The sequence below is a fragment of the Petaurus breviceps genome, unplaced genomic scaffold (genome assembly GCF_028583685.1).
Source record: "Petaurus breviceps papuanus isolate PSGF00001 unplaced genomic scaffold, PetGlider_PUasm1.0 90779, whole genome shotgun sequence".
In the NCBI taxonomy this organism is placed as follows: domain Eukaryota; kingdom Metazoa; phylum Chordata; class Mammalia; order Diprotodontia; family Petauridae; genus Petaurus; species Petaurus breviceps.
Window position 1 is genome coordinate 8,807,753 of NW_027187344.1, and position 22,724 is coordinate 8,830,476.

The 22,724-nt window shown below is 34.3% G+C and overlaps 2 protein-coding genes across 13 annotated transcripts in view; both read left to right on the top strand.

Annotated features, from left to right (window-relative positions):
* TOR1A (torsin family 1 member A) overlaps positions 1-22,724 on the top strand; it is a 381,690-nt gene that overhangs the window by 259,764 nt on the left and 99,202 nt on the right. The window lies entirely within an intron of this gene.
* FNBP1 (formin binding protein 1) overlaps positions 1-22,724 on the top strand; it is a 211,000-nt gene that overhangs the window by 176,314 nt on the left and 11,962 nt on the right. For 3 of the 12 annotated variants that reach the window (XM_069069374.1, XM_069069372.1, XM_069069373.1), the window contains exons 9-14: positions 4,070-4,267; positions 5,235-5,417; positions 12,648-12,662; positions 16,706-16,815; positions 19,710-19,842; positions 21,398-21,519. In XM_069069374.1, the coding sequence (XP_068925475.1) occupies positions 4,070-4,267; positions 5,235-5,417; positions 12,648-12,662; positions 16,706-16,815; positions 19,710-19,842; positions 21,398-21,519 (761 nt within the window). The remainder of the gene's footprint in view (positions 1-4,069; positions 4,268-5,234; positions 5,418-12,647; positions 12,663-16,705; positions 16,816-19,709; positions 19,843-21,397; positions 21,520-22,724) is intronic. The other 9 variants (XM_069069377.1, XM_069069378.1, XM_069069375.1 and 6 more) reach the window with 5 other exon arrangements.

Below are 22,724 nucleotides of genomic sequence, written 5' to 3' on the forward strand. Positions count from 1 at the left end.
TGTGTGTGTGTGTGTGTGTGTGTGTGTGTGTGTGTGTGTGTGTGTGTAAACAGCCTGACTTCTAGACAATAAACTTTTTTAAAAAGGGAAGCAGTGGCTAAGTGAACTCTGCCTTGTATGGAAAAGAGATAGCCCTTCATTTGAAGACTATAGCTGAGGCCCAGTAGAGGGCAGCAATGAGAATAGCCCAAGTGGAGAGAAAATAAAAGCAAAAGGGGTAGGGTGGAGGGTTTGGGGGGTGGGGGGTGGGCATAGCTAAGATACAACTGGGAGCAGAACCAGCAAGAGAATGGGTGCTGTGATAACATCACAAGAAGGTATCAGTGTCCCTGCACTTTCAAAGCTATATGAGATGTACCTGTATGCACATGTGCTAGTTGTTCTCTATATTGTGTGCCCTACCATCCAGATCCCTCTGAGTGTTCATTCTTCCCACTGACAGCATGGGGATTTTTAATGAGAATATGTCCGGGTTTTATGGGGGAATCAGCATAACTCAGCTGTAGCAACTACTATACAAAATAGAATGTAAGCGCATAAGAGACTTACAAAAAAGTTACTGTCCTAAATCTAAGGAATGAAAAGTTATTTATTTCTATCTTCCATGACAAAACTTTTCAACAAATGGAAATGGAGAGGAAATAAAAAGTTAGGGAAGGCCATCTCTTTTGGTAGGTTTTAAATAAAATCCAGTATGGAATAAATGCTTTATTTAGTTTGAATTACTTTCAGTTGGTTTTAGTGAAAGCATTATTAGCATATCCAGTCATCAGATGAATAATGGTGTTTTTTTTTCTTATATCTACAGTTGGTGTTTGAAAGTGAATTCTACTCATCCTCATTCTTTGCTCAACCCAAACTGCCCAACAGCCTATACAAAGAGCTTTAGGTATATGAGATTAGGCAAATTTAAACTCAATAGTGGTATTGCTAGATCAAAAGGTATGCACAATTTTATAGTCCTTTGGGCATAGTTCCAAATTGCTCTCCAGAATGGTTGAATCAGTTCATAGTTTGACCAACAGTGCAGTAATGTCTCAATTTTCCCACATCCCCTTCAGCCTTTTAAATTTTCCTTTCTGTCTTATTAACCAATCTGATAGGTATGAGGTGTTACTTCAGTTATTTTAATTTGCATTTCTCTAATTAGTAGTCATTTAAAGCATTTTTTCATAGGACTATAACTTTGGCTTCTTCATCTGAAAACTGCCTGTTTTTGTCCTTTGACTATCATTTGGGGAATGACTTGTATTCTTATAAATTTGACTCTATATATTTGAGAGATGATACTTTTATCATAGAAACTTGCTGTAAAAATTATTTTTCAGTTTTCTGCTTTCCTTCTAATCTTGATTGCATTGATTTTGTTTGTGCAAAACCTTTTTAGTTTAATATAATCAGTTGTCCATTTTGCATCTAGTAATGAAGTTCTTTTCCTTCTGCATAGATCTGACAGGTAAACCATTCCTTGCTCTCCTAATTTGCTTATGGTATCACCCTTTATGTTTAAATTATGTACCCATTTTAACTATATATCTTAGTATTTGGTGTAAAATGTTGATCTATACCTAGTTTTTGCCATACTGTTTTTCATGTTTCCCAACAGTTGTTGTCAAATAATGAGTTCTTGTCCCAAAAGCTGGGATAAACACTAGATTACTGTGGTCATTTACTGCTAAATCTTGCGTACTTAATCTTTTCCATTGATCCATTATTCTGTTTCTTAGTCAGTACCAGATAGTTTTGATGATTACAACTTTGTAATACAGTTTGAGATCTAGTATATGTAGGCCACCTTCCTTCACATTTGTTTTCATTAATTCCCTTAATATTCTTGATCTTTTGTTCTTCCAGATGAATTTTGTTATTATTTTTTCCTAGTTCTATAAAATAATTTTTTGGTAGTTTGATTGGTGTTACTACCCATGAGCAATTAATATTTTTCTAACTGTTTAGATCTGACTTAATTTGTGTGAAATATTTTGTAATTGTGTTTATATAGTTCCTGAATTTGTCTTGGTTGGTACACTATCTCTCTTTTAAAAATAAATGTTTTAACACATATTTATAACAAGGGTTTTGTTTTTCTTCCATTCTTAATGAGAGGGAGGTGGGAAGCAAAGAAAGAGGATTTTTATTGATTGAAAAATATAATTTTAATTAAAAAATAAGTATTTTATATTTTTTCTTTTTTCCTTTTCCTGATATTTCCCATTCACTCCTCCAATATACTCCAATAAACAGCCCCTCTTGTAACAAATAAGTACAACCTAAGAAAATGAAACTGATACATTGGCAATGTCTAAAAGTGGTTGCTTTATTTCACACTTTTATTCCACTGCCACTTTGCTACTGTAGGAAGCATGCTTCCCCTACAAGTATTCTGAAATCACAGCTGATCACTGCATTGATCAGAGTTCTGAAGTCTTTTCAATTTTGCTTTTCTTTACTTCTTGTGTTCATTATGTATTTGTTCTTCTGGTTATTTACCTCAGTAATAGTTCATACAGATTTTCCCAGGTTTCATACCTCTTACAGAGATCTCTGTTGGTAGTGTTCTTATTGCTAGAGTTGTATAGTCAATAAGTCAATGTTATCCAGCATATTTTATTAATCCTAGAACTAAGTATAGAACATAATGGACAGTTGTTTTCTACAATTGTCAAAGCAAAATTATTTCAATTTTAAATTTTTTCATTTTTATTATTTAAGTGATATTATCTCTACAAATTGACACAATATTTCCAAAAGTGGAATAGATACTTATAATTTCATTTAAAATCTAAAATTATATTAAGAATCATTTGTTTTGATTTATAATTCTTTTCAGATGGTCTTAATAAAATAAATGTCATTTTTTCTTTTCATATGGCTGGTGTATAAAACATACCCATATTCTACAATGCTATTTTTATTGTTTTTCAGTAAGTTGCATTTGGGATAATAAATGTTGTGAGTAGATTTTTATTCCATGACTCATTCAACTAAAAATAAGAGGAAAAAAATTACCTTTTTGCACAGCTTTGGAGTCATGAAAAAAAGCTAACTTTTGCTTATAAAAAAGTGCTTAATTTTGTTCTGGAATCTATGGTGCTATTAAACCCAAGATCACCACAGAGAAGTCAAGCCATGTATATTACCTTTTAAATGAACCTGCTTGAGCTTTCCTGCTGCATTGCTGGAGGCATTTCTCCCTCATTCAATCATGTGATACTTGATATTCTTTTATACTCTCACCAATGTTCTAATTTATATTTATTTGTCTATATTTCTTATCAGGTTTACTAGATTGTAAGCTTCTTGAGGACAAGAACCACGTCTCAAAAGTCTTTTATCTCCCTTTCACTTATCACCTTCTCCTTATCACCAACCTTATCACCCCTCCTCCCAGGACTTAGCACATTGCACCTTGATTGTATCTTGTACTTATTTGGTGTTTAATAAATGTGTCAGTCAATAAATCTGTTGTAGATGTAATGTTTTATCAGTGTCTATCTACATGTTTTAATTAGAGCAATTGACTTAGTAAACCTTTTGCTTTACAAATTTTTCTGTATTAGACAATTGCTTTGAGATGTTTTGATAGGAGGAATAACACTATTAATTTTTGCTTTTTGGAGGGGGAAGGGCAATTGGGGTTAAGTGACTTGCCCAAGGTCACATGGTTAGTTTTTGTGTTAATTGTCAGAGATCGGATTTGAACTCAGGTCCTCCTGACTCTAGGGCCAGTGCTCTATTCACTTCACCACCTAGTTGCCCCCACTTTTTTTTTTCTGAAGGAATTTGGTGGTAGTTGTATATATTCAGTGTGTCGTTTTAATTAATTAAGTAGTAACATTTTTTTCTTCATATATAAAATGATGGTGAAAAAATGCCATTTACTGTCAAGTGACTATTTTGTACAACATGTAGTACATCAAGCCAATCAGTTTAATAGCTCACACTTACTTGTGACTCTTTTAAGATTTACAGAGAACTTTACCGATATTGTAATTCTCCTAATAAAATTCATCTTTTTAATTTATTGTACACTGATTTGAATGTTATCATATTTTTTGTGTCATTTCAGGATTCACAGTTGGTAATAGAAGCCTACAAATCAGGGTTTGAACCTCCTGGAGACATTGAATTTGAGGATTATACACAGCCAATGAAGCGTACTATATCAGAAACTAGTCTTTCAAATTCCAGAGGGGACAGCAAAACAGAGCTCAAATTTTCTAGCAAGTCCAAGGGAAAATTGTGGCCCTTCATCAAAAAAAATAAGGTACTGCTGGTTTGAACTGTGGGGGTTTCAGTGACTCCTTGTCTTGTGATCTTTTCAACTAAGATTTTTAAATGTTAAATTTCAGAATGCAAAAAAATGAATGTGTTGTTTTGTAACTTTCTATTTATCTTTAAAAGAAAGATTTCTAAATTGTGTTGCTTTTATTTATTGTGGATGGTTATGTCTTTGCCATGACCATTTGTTTACAACTCATATGCCATATGGTACTTACATTGTGTCATGCATACTAACACACTGATTACTCTGGGCAGTTTTACATCACTACTTTCACATTTCTAAATTCTTGACACCTGTATTAACTTGATTTGGGAAAGGAAATTCTGAATAAATTTTCCATAATGCTTTTATTGAACCTTTATCATTCATTAACCCATTTTGAACTCATGTTAACTTGTATCTGAAAAATTTTTTTCAGTTTTGTCACTGGGATACAACTACATGGCAGCATTAACCTGGGGTTATAAAATGTGATCAAGGCAATGTTTCTGCTTTATACTTAGGATAGTCTACCCATATTTTAGGAACACAAAAGGTGATAATTAAGCCTTGCTGTTTTCTTGATACTAGAGTAATTTTGAGTGCTCTCCTAAATCTTCTTCCATTGATTTGTGTCAGTTCAGGTAGCTGAAAACTTTTTCTTTTTTTACTTCTCTTTAGAACTAGTAAAGAATAAGTTAATGAACTGCAGTTAGCATGTAAAAGTCTGCATGAGCTTTTTTATCAACTATTTCTTGCTGTTCTTTCTGTTGCATTACTTACTAAACCTCCACTTTTTATCATCTTGTTTTAATACATTTTACACATTTTCTTTTGAACCATGGCATAAATATTTAATTGTTTGTGTTTTAATTGCTTTGTACTTCAAATATTATTTGATGCTTATTTTTGTTTTGTGTCTTCTTGTTTCTGGTTTTTACTCTCTCACTGCTCCATCTCTTACACGTAGCTTATGTCCCTTTTAACATCCCCCCATCAGCCCCCCCCTCCACCCCCTGCCTCTGCCTCACCCTCTGCTGTTCCCAACGGCCCCCAGTCTCCCAAGCAGCAAAAGGAGCCCCTCTCCCATCGCTTCAACGAGTTCATGACCTCCAAACCCAAAATCCACTGCTTCAGGAGTCTAAAGCGTGGGGTAAGTTCTGCTCTAGATCGCTGTCTCTCTCGCGCTTTTGTTGCACTTTCTATTCTCTGTACTGAGTTTTGTTTGTGAATGACTATTGTGTTTCACTATAGCCTCAAAAAAGTAAGAGAAAGATGACTCTGTGATCAATTGTGATGAAGAATTTCACAGTGAAACCACAGAACACATGCCTGCATGTAATACCAGTACATGGAGGAAAAATTCTCCTACTTTTTGTCAAAAGTATATAAGACTTTAGTGTTTCACCTTGATCTTTACAATATAGGAACTTAGATGTAGTTTTCATAACCACTGATATACAAGACCAGGTAGAATGTCACAGTAAATAGGAGAATAATTGTTTAACTTAGTCTGTGTGTGTGTATATGTGTGTGTGTGTGTGTGTGTGTGTATGAATCATGTTTAGATCAAGTTATTGTCATCTATAGCCTAGGATTTTAGGGAATTACTATAAATCACCATGCAGCAAATGGCTATTTATGAGAATTTAATATTGATAACGTACCTAATTATTAGAAAAGAATAAATTCAGGGCATGTCTTTAAAAGGAGGAAAGGAGAACTGATCTGAAATAATCAGTAGAATTTCAGATTAGAATATCTTAAGAATCAAATCATAGCTACTGTAGTATTGACTGCATACATGACCTGACTATATTCAGTCTTTTGTAATATGATTAGCCCCAAAGATGGATATTAATCTTATCCATTAATAGTGTTATAAACTCTATCAGTCCTTGAGGAAGGATGTATTTCTATACTTTCCTCATAATTAGACGTAACTGCTACCAGGAAGAAATTTATTACCACCAGTGAATTGTTCATTGTGAATAGGTATTTCACCTATTTAGAAACACTGTATGGAGAGAAAAGCATTCTATAATGGAGCAAAATAACATATCACTTAACATGACATAATAAATTAAGAAACTGAAATATAATAATTTTCCTAGATATATCAGGGGAGCAACTTAGAATGTGGAATTTGCCTCCAAGGTATATGATTACATTGTGTTCCATAGTTAACATTTGTGGAAAGTCAATAGCCCACTGGCTCATGCCTATCTTCATATTTTCTGTCTCACTTTGTTATAAAAGAAATGCAAACAGGGGCGGCCAGGTAGCACAGCGAGTAAGAGCACCGGCTCCAGTGTTGAGAGAGACCTGGAGATCGAATCCCGGGCTCAAACACTTAGCACCCACCCAGAAACACCTGGCCATGTAACCTTGAGCAAGTTACTTAACCCCAATTGCTTAGGGGCGGCCAGGTGGCTCAGCGAGTAAGAGCACCGGGTCCAGTGTCGGGATGACCTGGATCAAATCCGGGCTCAGATACTCAGCACCACACCCAGAAATAATAACTGGCCGTGTAACCTTGAGCAAGTTACTTAACCCCAATTGCTTAAAAAAAAAAAAAAAAAGAAACATCTCATCATGGTTTTTTCTTTTTGGAGGGGGGAAGGTAGGGCAATTGGGGTTGTGACTTGCCCAAGGTCACACAACTAGTAAATGTTAAATGTCTGCAGGCGGATTTGAACTTGGGTCCTCCTGACTCCAGGGCCAGTGCTCTATTCACTGCGCCACTTAGCTGCCCTCATCATGGTACTTTTGTTAGATTGCTAAGATTTGACATTTGCTGTGCCTTCACTGTAAATCAGATAAACTTTTTTTAAAATAAAAAGCTAGTTACTGAGCTTATTCTGAATACCTTCATAATAAGTATGATCTTTGTATTTACTTTTAATAATTTCATGTTGTATTTTTATACTTTCATACCATTTGTTAAATTGTACAACATACTGCCTTTCCTCCATTAGGCATCCACAGTCAATTGGACTTAATTGAATGCATTTGGTTTATGTGCCATGATTTTCTCAGAATGTCAAAAGAAAGTTAAAAAAAAACACCTAAATTTTATAACAATATAAGAAAGTGATATCTATAAAATATTATAATCATCAAAATCAAACATAATTTTATAAAGAGGAATCTAATTGACCTTATTTTCATTTTAAGAAAGGCAGCATTTTAATTACTTTAATCTTACTAAGAGTTGTTGAAAAAAACTCCAATGTAGTTTCATTATTTATTTGAAAAATAAAAGATTAGTCATTTTTTATTACCTGAATTGACCATTTCCTATTATAAAATTTTTGTTGAATTGAAAACACATTTGACAAATGGAAAAACATTTGATCTCATTTAGGCAGTTAATTTGTTTTCCTTTTAGTTTCTTATCTTTGAGAAGGAAGCAAGTCATTAGAAGAAGCACATTGCAAAAAAAAAAGTTACTAGGTCCCGTTTGGGAAAATAATATTGAATGAGTCAAAACAAATTCATAAAAAATATTTTTAATCATGGAAAATTAATATCTGTTTACCTATGAAAACTATAGAAATAGATTGTGGTTACATTTTTAGCTTATTAGCAGTTTTCCCTTCAATAATTATATTTATTTTGAAGATCATTTACATGGAAAATTATCCTAGGACAATTAGAAATTCATATATTGAATTCCTTTTCAGGTACATATTTCTCAGAATCATAAGATTTTAGAATTGAAAGGAACTGCACAGATCATCTAGTCTGACCACCTCATTTTAGAGATCTCTTTAGAGATCATTTAGTGATCATACATTCATTTTACACTGAGGCCTAGAGAGATGATGTAATTTTTACTAAGATCACATGGAAGGTAATAAACAAAGTCAAGGAGTTTTGTAGTTTTTGTTTTCCTATGTGTATATATGTATTTGTAGATTTTTTCAAGTGGAAGCTATTAATGCTGTCATAATGAAGTTTATTTCATTGACCATGTTTTGTTGATCTGAACACCTCTCTTTACACATAAGATGTACTACTTCAAAGTCTTTCCATTGGTGTATCCCCTAAACATTAGCCAGTATTAATGATTTCTTCTTTATGCAGAACATTAAATCAAAGTAAGACTAGATCGAATATTTTCTTTTGCTCTCATTGTTATAGGAATACATTGTTCCTTTTACCTGTTATAAATTAAGATTTGTTTTTCTGGTTTGAATAAATGGATTTTTTTGTACCTTAAAAATCTCTTTAATAAAAAATTCTTCATTGTTGATCTTAATATTTCAAAAATATTTACCAAATGCTGTCAGAGATTTGAATTACTGCCTTTTTTCCTTACTATAGAACTAGAAAAATGAGGTATCCTGTTGGCTTCTGCTTTTCCCCTTTTAACAAATGTATATTTTCTCTTGCTGATTCATCGGCAGACTCAGTCTTTCTCTTTTCACAAAGAACTTATGAAGAGGACTATAGGGAAGCCTACCTATGCCATTGAGGCTAGGGAATATGTTGTAAGTTTACATGTGATGATTGCACAGCCACTAACTCCATTTACGAGGCAACTACTGGGGAACCCAAATCCATTTTGGAAATAACTTGATTAACTGCTTACAATATGAAATGGTAACAGAGGTCACTTGGAGAGTCTTTGCATTTGAGCATGGAAAAGAGAAATAAAGTAAATTAATAATGAAAATGACCTTTTTGTTGGTGACCTCACTTAGGAACTTAAACAAAAGTTCATAGCCTCTGCAGCATGCTCCAGTTCCTTTTTCTTCTTTTCGGTTCCAGTTCTAATGAAGCTATTCAGTAGAAGTACAACTACCTTACAAAAGCACACATTGAGTGTGTTTGGACTTACTCTGCTTATGGCTGCTTTACTCTTAATTGACCAGCTGAATTTCATAGAACTGGAGCTTCATCACAAAGACCCTCCTTGTGCCATAAACTTAGTGCCATTCATTTGTATTGCTTTTTTTTTCTTTTTATGGCACATCCAATACAAATCATGTTATAAACATATTAATAAACAGTAACTAGTGAGAGGTTATTGAGAAAGCAAAATACCTCATGAAGCATGAATAAGTAATTGGCATATCAAAATTTGAAATTTTCATTTTAAACCTTGATTTACTTCTATCCCCTGTTTTTGTATATGAGGTTAGTGTCTATGCCTGCCCAATAACACATGGATCACTGGCTTCATGTTCCCTCATGTGTTATTGATGCTTTGTGGCTCCCAAGGCTCTTCTTTGTTGCCTGCTAGGTTAGTGCACTGTCTTATACAGGCAGTTTTCTGTTCTCCCTTCTTCTGGGAATATAAATAGTGAAACTTTAGAATATTCTTTCAGCAAGCAAGAGTAGTTTTCTAAGAATGAGTTAAGTAACTGCTAGGCTCACTATTTCAAGTTAACAGCAAATTTCTGTCTGTTTAAAAGGCTACATTTGGTTTGGAAGACCTTAGATTATGATAGTTATTACATTTCACAACAGAAATCCTAGAATTTGCCTTTAAATTCAAATATTTAATTATCTCTGTTAGATTTTTAAATAGTTGTTTTGTTTACTTTTTAAAGAGACTTTAATATACTTAAATTATGTATTATTAAAATTAGTTGTCTTTAGAATACATGAAAGTTTGCAATTTCTATTGTTGTATCATTTATTAAATGTTCAGGAAAAGGGCTAGTTTGATTATTAATGCCTTAAATTAGCAATGTTTATGTAGTTTGCAGCGCATGTAGCATACTTTTATGTATTAAAGTATACCTGCTTTGTAGGTCAATATTTAGGAATTCTTATGCTGTGCACCATAAGTGTTGTCTGTATGTACAGAGAATTCAACTTGTATTGAATATATCTATGCTAAAGTTCACAGGAATGCTAAAGCACTTCATTTCAGCTGCCTAGGTCAGAACTGTCATAGCAACTCCTTTTTCTCTATTCATTTTTATGTATCTTTAAAAATTTAATCTTCTTCATCCTCCCTGAATGCCCTTTTCTTTATTTTTCTAGTTAATGAAAGTAGTCTTTTATTTATGACCATGTCATATTTTTTAAAATTTTAACTGGAGGTTAATATAATGTCCTGTTAATATAAATCTCTTGTTAGATTTCATAAAAGCAATTAATTTCATGCATTTTATATCTATTATACTATAACTTTACATTTCTTTTCTTATATGGCATTCACAAATATCATTTGATTTGGTTGTTTTCTCTAGCTGTTTTTTTTAAAAACATCTTTATAAAGATTGAATGTTAAATCAGAAAGATTGACTATCTAGTTCCTTAAAGTTGGATATTAAAATTTTTTATCTTATTTAGGAAGAATTGATAACTTTGACTTAGCTGTGAAGAACTAGATGTTTTATTTAGGTCCAGTCAAGATAAATTCAGAAAAGTTGATTGTCATTTTGTAAAGACATTTAACTTTTCATAGCAAAGGGAACCTAAATTTTTTTTTTTGCTTTTTGGAGAGCAATTGAGGTTAAGTGATTTGCCCAAGGTCACATGGCTAGTTTGTGTTTTTTTTGGTGGGTTTTTTTGGTGGTAAGTGTCTGAGCCCGGATTTGAACTCAGGTCCTCCTGACTCCAGGGCTGGTGCTCTATTCACTGTGCCAGCTACCTGCCTGAAACCAAAAATTTTTAAATCTGAACTGTGAAAAATAGTCTACAGTAAGACAATGTGTTGAGTCCTTGTCAGTTAAGTATTGGTGCTTTGTGACTTCTGGTAATGGTTTTACCTTTTGAAGCTCTTACTACAGATTTGTATATCTGCTTCAGGTTTTTTATTATTTGTGTTATTTTAAATTAAGCAAGTTTTCTGCATGTCAGTTTTTGTTTTATATAATTTTCCCCATTTTTTGACAACAAACACAATTGATTTCTGAATTAAAAACACCATCTCCTTACCCAAGATGATCTTTCATATACTAGTGAATTACACAAAAGTATTTTTCCTTTTCTAGTTTTGAGGCTCTTCCTGATTTGGGGGAGGGGGCTTTTTTTCGGTGGTGTCCTTAATTTTAAACAATTGCCAGAAAGCCTATGCCAACACTGGTAGGTAAGGGTAGACATGGTGGCAGTAGGTATTACTAATATAATTGGCTTTCACAGTTAAAATATTTGACCATCCAAAGAAAAATCTCTTGTATATGCACAATACCTATCACCTGTGTGGAGTATAACTACAGCAACATCCCTGAGTCACTTTTAAAATGTTGGTATAATATTAAAAAATCCTAAAGAGAGGCTACCCAGTGGGAAAAAGTGATATGGAGACCAAGATAGGAAAAGAAGATAATGTGTTTGCTCCTAGTGTAATAATCAGAGGCTCCTTGCTCAAAGAGATGATGTTCATGGGGGAAGGAATAAGCATTTATATAGTGCCCACTCTGTCAGGCCCACTCTGTCATACATTTTTTTTAAACAAATAGTATCTTTATTTGATCTTCACAACAGCCCCAAGACAAAAGTGCTGTCAAACATCATTTTATAGTTGAGGAAACTGAGGTAAATAAAGATTCCATGACTTGCCTGTGGTTATACAGCTAATGTCTTAGGCTAGGCTCGAGCTCACTTTTCCCAACTCCAGATCCAGTGCTATATCTACTGCACCACCTCATGATTGCCTCACGGCAGTCATTATACAAATTTCTGGGAAACTCTCACACAACTGAAGGCACTCTGTGTGTGTGTATTAGTGTCTTTAAGAAACACTCACAGAGTACATTTCCATCCTCCATTTTTCCTTTCAGTTTATTATCTTTTTTTGAGGCAATCAGGGTTAAGTGACTTGCCCAAGATCACACAGCTAGTAGGGACCTGAGGCTGGATTTGAATTTAGGTCTTCTTGATCCTAGGGCTGGTACTATTTCCAGTGCACAAACTAGCTGCCACACTTTGTTCAACTTGAAGATTTTTTTTTTCCTTTCCTGGATACTCTATGTCTCTGGTGAAAAAATGTGTCATGCTCAAAAGTAGTTTCTTTTGAGTCATGGATGATAAAACTTTTTTCTTCTGGGTGGGACTTTACTTGGGAAATTTGGTGAATAAATTATAGCCTGATTATTATGACTGATAAATATTTAATGAATTTCACACTGTATAGTGAACATAAGTCACATTGTACTGATATTAGCAATAAAACATTATAGGCACAAACTTCACTCTTTTATTTTCACTTGCTCTAGCAACATGGTAGCTAAAAGAACCTTTGGTGAGGGTTTGCCCCTCTTGTGAACTTTTGCACAGATTTACTACAAATCATATTCACGAGCTGACAGATAAATGTGTGTGTTATGTTATAACAGTAGAGTTGACAAAGTTCCTTTTCTGCTGATATGCTCTTGTTTTTTCTTTTTTTTTCCTGTATCCCTTCAATTTTTACATGAAGCTTTCTCTCAAGCTGGTAAGCACAATTATCAAATGCATGTCCTATCTTTAATCACAGTTTCCTTTTATGTTTCATATGTGTGCTATACCACTTGCAGCATCCTTGTGAAATTAACTATCTGAACTGTGATTTGTATGGTTTTGTTCTTGTTTCCTTATTAAACAGCTTTGGGTACACAAGTCTGGAATCTAATGGAAGTTATTGTAATTCACTCTCTTAAAATTAACTCCATTTTCAATTTTTCTATCTTAATAATTTGGTACTCTAAAAGGATAATAAAGTTTGACCTATTTACATAAACTTTGTGTATATGTATGTGTGTATATGTCTGTGAGCACATAAACACACATACTTTTAAAATGTCTACACAATCTATGCTAACCCAGTGGATTAAAAATAAGGTTTTAAACCAATGACACTTTGACTTCTCAGCCCATTTCTTTTGTCTTTTTTTGCTTTTTTTGGAGGGCAATTGGGGTTAAGTGACTTGCCCAAAGTCACACAGCTAGTAAGTGTGTCAAGTATCTGAGGTTAGATTTGAACTCAGGTCCTCCTGACTCCAGGGCCGGTGCTCTATTCACTGCACCACCTAGCTGCCCCGGCCCATTTCTTTAATGGGCAGAAGTGGAAGGCAAAAATTGGGAAAATAAGAGGGATATTGGGAATAGAGGAGTCAGGTTGTAGGGATCACACAGACCTAAGGGATAAGCCTGATGGATGCAACTTGTCCCTGATATATGGGCGGGTTTTGCATGGCTTGTTTCACTGGTTCACAGTCATTTTCTGGGAAGTGAATGGGCCTCTTACTTAAACAGAATACATTTTTTCTAGGCTCCTTGGTTTTATTTATACATTTATTATTTTATAGTCCTAAATTGTGATCAAAATTAACTCAGTCATTATATTTAAGGAAAAATAAGCCTTTAGCAAAAATTTAACACATTTATAAATGAAGATATAAATGATATGTCTGTGATTATGACTGTTACTTGAAACAATTGACAGTAATCTATAAAGCTTTAAGAAACAGATTAGACAAAATCAGAATTTATGCTATTTATGCTATAAGCTTTGCACTTAGAACAATGTATTTCAAGGCTCTTCACTTCTTTTTTTACAACTTGTTTTTATGTTTCTTGAGCAACAGATCTAAGTCTAACGAAAAATAATTTTTGAGCCTATGAAAATTGGAAAATCCTCTTGGCTTAATTAAGGCTTTTACAGAAAGGAAAGAAATGTAGATATTTAAACTTTAAAAGATTTGGCTAATTAGCAGTATTCATTTGGGATAATTTGGCCATTTGACTGAGAGTCTTTAGAATGTCTCATTATCTCAGAAAATTCTTCCTTCTTTAGGCCTACTCCTAGACATCTCCTTGCTCCTTAAACTTATCTTAAGTTACTAAACAAAAGACTTGCTTCTTATGAGAAGGTGGACCAGTTTATGGAATAAATGGAATTTTGAAGATCATTAATTTTCCTTCTTCTCCTCCCTCCAATTCTAGTGAACTTTTATTAATATGTATAATTAAGAATTTCTGCAAAACTCAACAACTCTGTGATCCTTATTCTTCGCCACTAGTCAAAGCTATGGAACTGGCTATAAACATTGATTTTATCATTAAATTTTTGTTTATGTTATGCCAAAAAACTATATATACATACTTTTAAATGATGCTATGCCTTTGCTAGTGAAATAGTATAATGCCAACTTATTCCCCTTTTCAATTACACTATGTTTAAGACATATCCTAGGAATTGCTTTTATATGCAAATATAGTTCCTACTATAGTTTTAGACTATAGGATTTATATATAGGATATATTTTAGGATGATAAAAAACTTCCTTGTATTACTGACGGACAAAGATCTTTGATAAAACTAACTGCAAACTCAATCTGAAATTTTTTAAAATCACTTCTACTAATGTTAGTACCAGTTTCTTCTTAATTCCAAAGGCATCACAAAATCACTTTAGAAAACCTAACCTGGCTCAGAAGACAATTTAAAATTCTTTTATGGTTAGATAAAGCAGAACTAGTAAAATCAAGAAAAAGATACTGAAAAACTCTAATTCTCCTCTCTTCCCTGATGTGGCATTTAATAACACGAGGCAGATGCATTTAATTTGCTTTCTAAATTTTTAACCCAAGCAGTTTATCAATATAATTTTCTTTACAGATAAACAATGATGATGAGACAAGAAAATTATAACTTGGGTTAAAAATTCTGGTTTTGCCTCCTATGTGATTAGGGGAAAGGCACTTGATCTCTCTGACATCATTTCCTCACATGTAAAATACGGGAATTTGATTAGATGACCTATAAGGTATCTTCCAACTATAGCTGTATGATCGTGTGAAAGGATGTTTATGGCTTTCAGTTCTTTTATTTAGGCTAGATGAAAAAGGAAAAAAATAGAAAAGTAGAATAAATATACCAGATCCTTTGAACTGATATTATAATAAATATCAGATTTATGTTTAAAAAGTGTAGAATATAAAGTATGTTTAGAATATAAATTTTGAAAAATATGTGCTTAGGTCCATGAATGACATTGTTATTACTACTCTTAATAATAATTTTTGTTTCCCTTATTTTTATATTTCAACTCTTGAAGATATTGGTGGTATGCAAGAACTTTCTGCCCACTCAGCTATACATAAAATTTTTACAAAAGCCATTTGTCAGAATTAATTCAGTAAAAATGTGTCTCCAAGTGTATGGGAGGAGAGTTTTTAGTCTTTGAAAACTCTGCCAGTGCTCAGCTGAAAAGATCCCTGCATGGTCTTTGTGGCAAAATATTTGCTGAATCACATACTCCTAAGCAAAGCAGCCTGGCATTTTAACATAATCAGCCTAGGAACTTGCAGTCACAAGCACCCATTTAAGCTACTTGGCAAAATGAACTTGGTTTTCAAATTACATTATCAGAGTCCCCTCTCTTTGCCCACTCCCAAGCCCTACCTCTGTTTTTAAAAGAATTAAGATTTTAAACAAAATATCCTTTATACTGGCTATGACTTATCCAAATCAATTGAATGCATTTCTCTTCCTCTTTCTCTGTGAAATTACCACAACCTAGTCAGTTTTTTGACAAGTAAGGGATATACTCAAAGTCAGAAAAACTCTAACTTTCTTTTCATATTCTCTACTTTTAAATAGCATGTGCACAAGAAAGCTAGCAACTGTTTTTGAATGACTCGAGACTACCAGTATATTTCTTCAGCTAGAATAAGAAACAGCTGAGGTTTGATATAAAAAACTGGGATATTGATCTTGAAGCAGTGGAAGGCACACAGTATGAACTTTGACACTACCATAAAGGTAATGAGAGAAGAGAGTCCCAGAGCATTAAGTACAGATTATTTTTTTATGGAAACAAGGTTGTATTTTTCTACCTTTTTATGAAATTACCTGGGTCCAGGCTGATACCCCTAATCTTTATGACTGAACTAGAGATGTAGTGATCTGAGTGGGGGTCATTCACTATATTATTATGAAAGTCTATGCAACCCTTTAGCTTTAGCCCTGCAAGAAGAGATAGGAAGGACTACATTGATTGGGACAAAGTCATAGTTATAACTCTATTTTATATGTGAAATATTTTGTGAAGGAAAGGGATTGGCACTTAGTTTATGTGAAAAACTGTGTATCCCTGTATATAGTGTCTCAAGAGACATTGGCAACAACAGTTTTGTAGTAGAGTGAGAAATACCTATTTAAATGAATTTTCAAGTGATTATTATCAATGTGAGTACCATTTATTCTTTCACTTCCTGGAATATATGCTTTTTTCCATAGCAGCGTAGACATTCTTATATGAGCTTGGCTGGCAATAGAACAGAATAGGAAATGGTTGCTGAGCTATCTGTAGGTTGCATGCATTGATTTTGTTTGTTTAACAGGGGGTCAAGGTGAAAAGAAACCTTTCTTGTAATAAAATATGCTCTGAATTTCTTTGGAGGTGATTTTTTTTTCCCTTTACTAAGTTTCTTTTCTAGGTATGCCCCAGGAGTCCTTCAACTCAGATATCCTTTACATTTTCCTGTCTGTAGGGTGCAGGACCAGAGGACTTCAGCAACCTTCCACCAGAACAAAGAAGAAAAAAGCTGCAACAGAAAGTTGATGAATTAAATAAAGAAATCCAAAAGGAGATGGATCAAAGGTAGAAAAGATCAAACACTCCTCATTATGCAGGTTTCATTTCATTAACAAAGATGAATGAAAGTATTTAAAGTGGTCTTGAAAGCAGTAGTTTTTGGAGAAGAATAATACATATCAGTGTTTTTGTTTTTGTCACTCCAATACCTAAACATAGTACCTTGCATATACTCTATAGTAGGTGCTTACTAAGTGTTTGTTGAATTAATTTAAATGTACATGCATGCATTATAATAGAAGGTAAAAGTCATGTCCATCAGACTGCTTTATTACAGATTTGTCCAGTGTATATTATATGAGCTTTGATTAAAATGTCTACATAGTTAGCATGAGACCTTTAATGAATTTGTAGAGACAACTTTGCCTAATCTGAGAAGTAAATTGAATGATTTTTTTGGTCATCATTCTTGTTCTAGAAGCATGACTACTCTTCGAGTGTGAATAGGAATCAGCCTACATATGTACATTAATAGAAATAAATTATACTCTTTTTTGTAGCATTTTAGTGACATCTAAGAAAACTGATATACTACAAATTCTAGAAACAGCCATTAGATTTATAGGTGTGTGATAATATCATAGTAGTAACAGCTTTGAAGAGTCACCAGTTTCTCTTAGGAATATGTAGGGACATATAGGAACTCTATGTGGATGCAAATACTTTGAACAGAAACAAAAGAATAAATTTTTATTCTTCAGAAGGGTTAGATTCCATTAGCTGCAGTTTTACTTCGAGCTGCTCTCCTCGTACTTCCTGGAATAAGCAGCACTCATTGTTCTTCCTCTTTCATGTTTTTGTGACATAATATTTAATCATCTGATTGAAAAAGCAGCACTATCAATTGCCCCTCTCTCATTGTCTCTCTTCTCATCTGTGTGGCAATTCATTCATTTCTACTAAGGATTTACCAGTATAGTTTCCGTAATTTAGAGCAATTCTTATTTACAACAGGCAGAATGATTAGCTCCTTTAGATTGTTATTGAGGCAGTATTTCCCATTGGAGGGACACTAGGGTTAGTTAATAAGTTAGATTTTGAATGTATTTAAAATAAGAGAATTATTTCACTCTCAGAATAATTTTACTACAACAAATCATTTGTAGGCATTGGTTTTATAGTGTTGAAATGAGAAGCAAGTGTATTTAAAATTATTTCTTAATTCAAAAGTTAGCCTACTTTGCAGAGGAGTTTAGTGTACAGTTAGATTTATAATCAGCAGAATAATTGGCTTGTTTAGTTTCAAGTTAAGGAAGTAATAGAGAGAAGGAGGGTTGTTAAAATATATGGGTTTGGGTGTTTTGTTTTGTTTTTAATTTTATTTGTGCCTGATCACAATAGAACTGTGTAATGGATGAGTTAAGGTATGATCAGTTAGCTACAGTAAAAAATTATGATAGCATTGAGATATAGAAAATGTCTGCTTACTTGTTTTCTCAATCTTCCCTCACACTAAGCCAAGAAAGATATAGAATTATAATTAATTTTTTTTTTGCTTTTTTGGAGGGGGGATAGTAGGGCAATTGGGGTTAAGTGACTTGCCAAAGGTCACGTGGCTAGTGTGTGTGTGTGTGTGTGTGTGTGTGTGTGTGTGTGTGTGTGTGTGAAGTATCTGAGGCCAGATTTGACCTCAGGTCCTCCTGACTCCAAGACTGGTGCTGTGTTCACTGTGCCACATAGCCACCCCTATAAAATTATAATTATCTGATGTGTGGGAGCTTTAGAATGAAACCGCTTGTACCTAGACCATAGGACTTGGTACCTTTTTAACTTTGAGCTGTAGCCATTGCTAGTGATAAGAGTAATCAAGAAAAATTGGTCCCTAGGCTCAAAATTCTTATTTGTAGTTCAGTAAAAATGGACTTTATCTCCTCTAGCACACCCATTTGTTGTAGCTTCTGAGAAGTTTTAACCATTCCTAAAGTGCTTTCTAGTTAACATATATGTATATAGATATAACATATATCTCTGTGTGTGTGTGTGTGTATATGTACATATATCCTTTCTCAAATGGCTACTTAGTTAATAACAATCTTTAGACCCAGAAATAATTGCTCAAAAACACAACTGATGGATCTTTTGGGGAATTCTTCCCTTCCAAACTGCTATGGGCCCTGTTCTAAAATATCAGAAAATGTTATATGATCTAACAAGATACAATTTTAAAGCTTTCTTTTTTGCCAGCCAGCTACCAGCACCAACCAATGGGAGTTAGTTTTGTTCTTTTTTTTGTTTTGCAGGCAGTTGGGGTTAAGTGATTTGTCCAAAGTCACAGGGCTAGTAAGTGTGTCAAATGTCTGAGACCATATTTGAACTCAGGTGCTATTCACTGCACCGCCCAGCTGCCCCATTAGTTTCATTTCATTTTTTTTTCTTAAAGCAATTGGGGTTAAGTAACTTGCTTAAGGTTACACAGCCAGTTATTTCTGGGTGTGGTGCTAAGTATCTGAGCCCGGATTCGATTCCCCAGGTCATCCCGACACTGGGGCCGGTGCTCTTACTCGCTGTGCTACCTGGCCACCCCCGTTAGTTTCATTCTTAACAATTGGAATGGTGTAAAACATTTTCCAGAACAATTAATTTTGCTTCTCCCCGAGATAAATGACACATAACCCATAAACCCTAAGATGCCAGTTGAAGTTTTGTTATATACTTGGAATGCACATTTTTATTTTGATTTTTCCCAATTAAGAATTTTAATGCCATTGCATAAAAATGAAAATTTTGACTTGCAGGTGGTAATGAGATTGTTTTAAAATTTTCAGTTTTGGATAGAATCTGCCTTCATTCTTTTGTGCTACATTATTGGAAAAGAGTAATAGTAAGACAGTAGATAAGAATATATATATATATATTTGAGCTGCTATATTTACCTTTGCTAATATGTTCATTTCTTGTAGAGATGCCATAACAAAAATGAAAGATGTCTATGTAAAGAATCCACAAATGGGAGACCCAGGCAGCTTGGATCACAAGTTGATAGAAGTTGGGCAAAATATTGAAAAACTCCGACTAGAAGTCCAGAAATTTGAGGTATGGAGAGAGTAAGGGGGGGATGTGTTATTGAAGCAGCAATTTGAAACTACATTGTTATAGGAAGCAGCTTGGCATTATGAAGCTTCTTTTACCATGTAAATGGCATAATTGACTAAACCAGAATAGACATGGTTATGAGGCTGAGTAGTTAGGCTAAATGATTTCAAGTTTTCTTCCAACTCTAGTTTCATATTGCAAGTTATAGCTAGATGCAAAAGAGCATTGTAATCCATTGGACACAGGTTTAATTGGATCACTTTTAAGGTACTCTTTAGTAGCATCATATGGAAATGTTGCTAATTGTATATAGATTTTATTTGTGTTTTGTTTTAATTATTCATTTACCAAATAAAATTAACATTTCTATACACATAGCAGAACCAAAAAAAAAAAAAGAAATCAGACATTAAATTGCAAAGTTCTGTTATATTCAGCTTGCTTTTCTTTTTAAAATATATAATAAATTTATCATTTAACTTTCAAAATAGTACTCCTTTCTGGCATTCTTTCTTTCCTTCTCTTCATTTCCTGTACATTTAAAAAAATGTTTCAACAACCTTCATTTCTTGCCTTGAGGGGTTTACCTTTTCTCTTTTCAATCCCCTACCATTGAAAAAAAGAAAAACAAAATCCTTGTAACAAACATGCATAGTAAAGCAAAACAAATTCTATAATAAAAGTTTAAAAGCTCTCCAATTTTCTCTTTCATACCTGAAGACAATTTCTCCTGATATGGACATATTACATATGTTCATAATAATGAATATATTCAAGTAACCAATGCTAAGTAATTTACAATTCTCTGCTTAGCAAATTAAAAATATATTTTTAAAAAGTAATCAAAACGTATTCATCCTATGAGAAGCATCAATAGACAATGTGATCTGTGAAGGTCTATAAAAATGGAGAATATAATATAAGGAATATGATGGAAATATCTTAAGAGATGAGCAAAAGCAAATGTGATTTTACATATATAGTATATAAGTCTGTGTGTGTATATACATATAGATATGTATGTACATATATATGTATTGGAACATTAGTGTTGGTTAAGGAAAGCCTTTTTATCCACTAAAAATGAAGCATGGGGAAATTTGTTAAGTGACAACTTATACAAAGTTATTCGCAGAGTCAAATAACAGATTTTTAAAAGGTGAGAATGAAAAAAAAAGGCAAGGATGAATGTTGTGTCCCTTCACAGGACACTGCGAGTAGTTCGGGATTTCTCCAGCTGGAAATACCTGTGCCAAGATTCAGCGTTTCCTCGTCACATATACTCTTCATTGCCTTCCTCTTCCATTTAAAGTGCTGATGAAAGTCACTGTTCGCTCTTTAAACACGAAGTGTAATGGAGTTGTTGTCTTTTGGGGGGCAAGGGGGAGCTGTAAAGATGGGAGGAATAAAAATTAAATTGAAGGTGCTTTCTGTGTGTGTTCTTCTGCATCTTCTTTCATGCTCCTTTGCCCTGTGATACAGTAAAATCGGATTCTGTGTTTTGCTTTTCTGGGTATTTTAGAAAAGAGGATAAAGTGCTCCTTTAAATTTCTAGGCCTGGCTCACTGAGGTCGAAGGCAGACTCCCAGTCCGAGGGGAACAGGCCCGACGACAGAGTGGAATGTATGAAGCACAGACTACACCATCAGTCAATAATTGTGCACAGGACCGGGAGAGGTACCGTACCTGGAGAGAGCTGCTCTCTCCTGAACTTCTGACATCTAATGGGCTATACAAAAGGATCGGTTGCCTGTTGCATATGTGTTTGGGTACCATGGAATGGAAGTTCAGTCAACTAGTCCATCTGCAAGCATCAAGTTTTTACTATGGGCCTGGGCCTGTGCTAAGGAAAAGCAAAACAGTCCCTTATCTCAAGTAGCTTGTGTTCTAATGGGGAGAATGACAACATATAGCTAAAGAGGTGTATACAAGGCAATTATAGAAGAGATACTAAATAACCTCAAAGAGGGAAACAGGAAGGGCTGGGGGACAGGGAAAGGCAGGCATCATATAGAAAGTGGTATTTGAATTGAGTCATGAAAAAATTCTAAGAAGCAGGGGCAGGTGGGGAAACTGGGGCCTCAAGGCTACATGTGGCCCTCTGGGTCCTCAAGTGTGGCCTTTTGACTGAGTCCAAGTTTTACAGAACACATCTTTTTAATTAAGCAGATCTGTTCTCTGAAGTTTAGATTTAGTCAATGGGCTGCACTTGAGGACCACACGTGGCCTCAAGGTTGCAGGTTCCCCACCCCTGAATTAGGGTATTCCAGTAATGGGGGCAGCCAATAAAAAGGCCTGGGGGGTGAGAAATTAAAAGTTTTATATATGAGGAGCACCAAATAGGCCAGAATAGCTAGGAAGAAGATTATTTGGAGGAGAGTGATATGAAAGCAAGCCTCAAAGATAGGAAGCTAGGTTGGGGAGAGATTTAAGTGGTAAACAGTTTATACTGGGTATTGAGTAGGGACAAGGGATGACATGGTCAGACCTGAGCTTTAGGAAAAGTTGCTTTGGCAGCACTTTAGTATGGAAGATGGATTGGAGTAGAGAAAAGATTTGAGATGGGGAAACCAATTATAAGGCTTTTATTCCAAAAGTGCAGGCCAGTGGAGATGAGGTCCCAAATTTGAGGAAACTGAGGCAAACAGAAGTTGAATGACTTGTCTAGATTCAGACAGCCAGTAAGTGTCTGAGGTGGGATTAGGAGTTTAGAGTTAAGGATTAGGAGATTAGGATTGTTAGGGTTAAGACAACTAATCTAGAGTCAGATCTTCCTGACTTCAGGCCCAGTGCTCTCTGCTCTACATCCACCACCCAGCTGCCTCTGACTATTGGAATCTGAGCTGGGTAATAAATTTGGATGTCAAAAACATTAAAGGAAT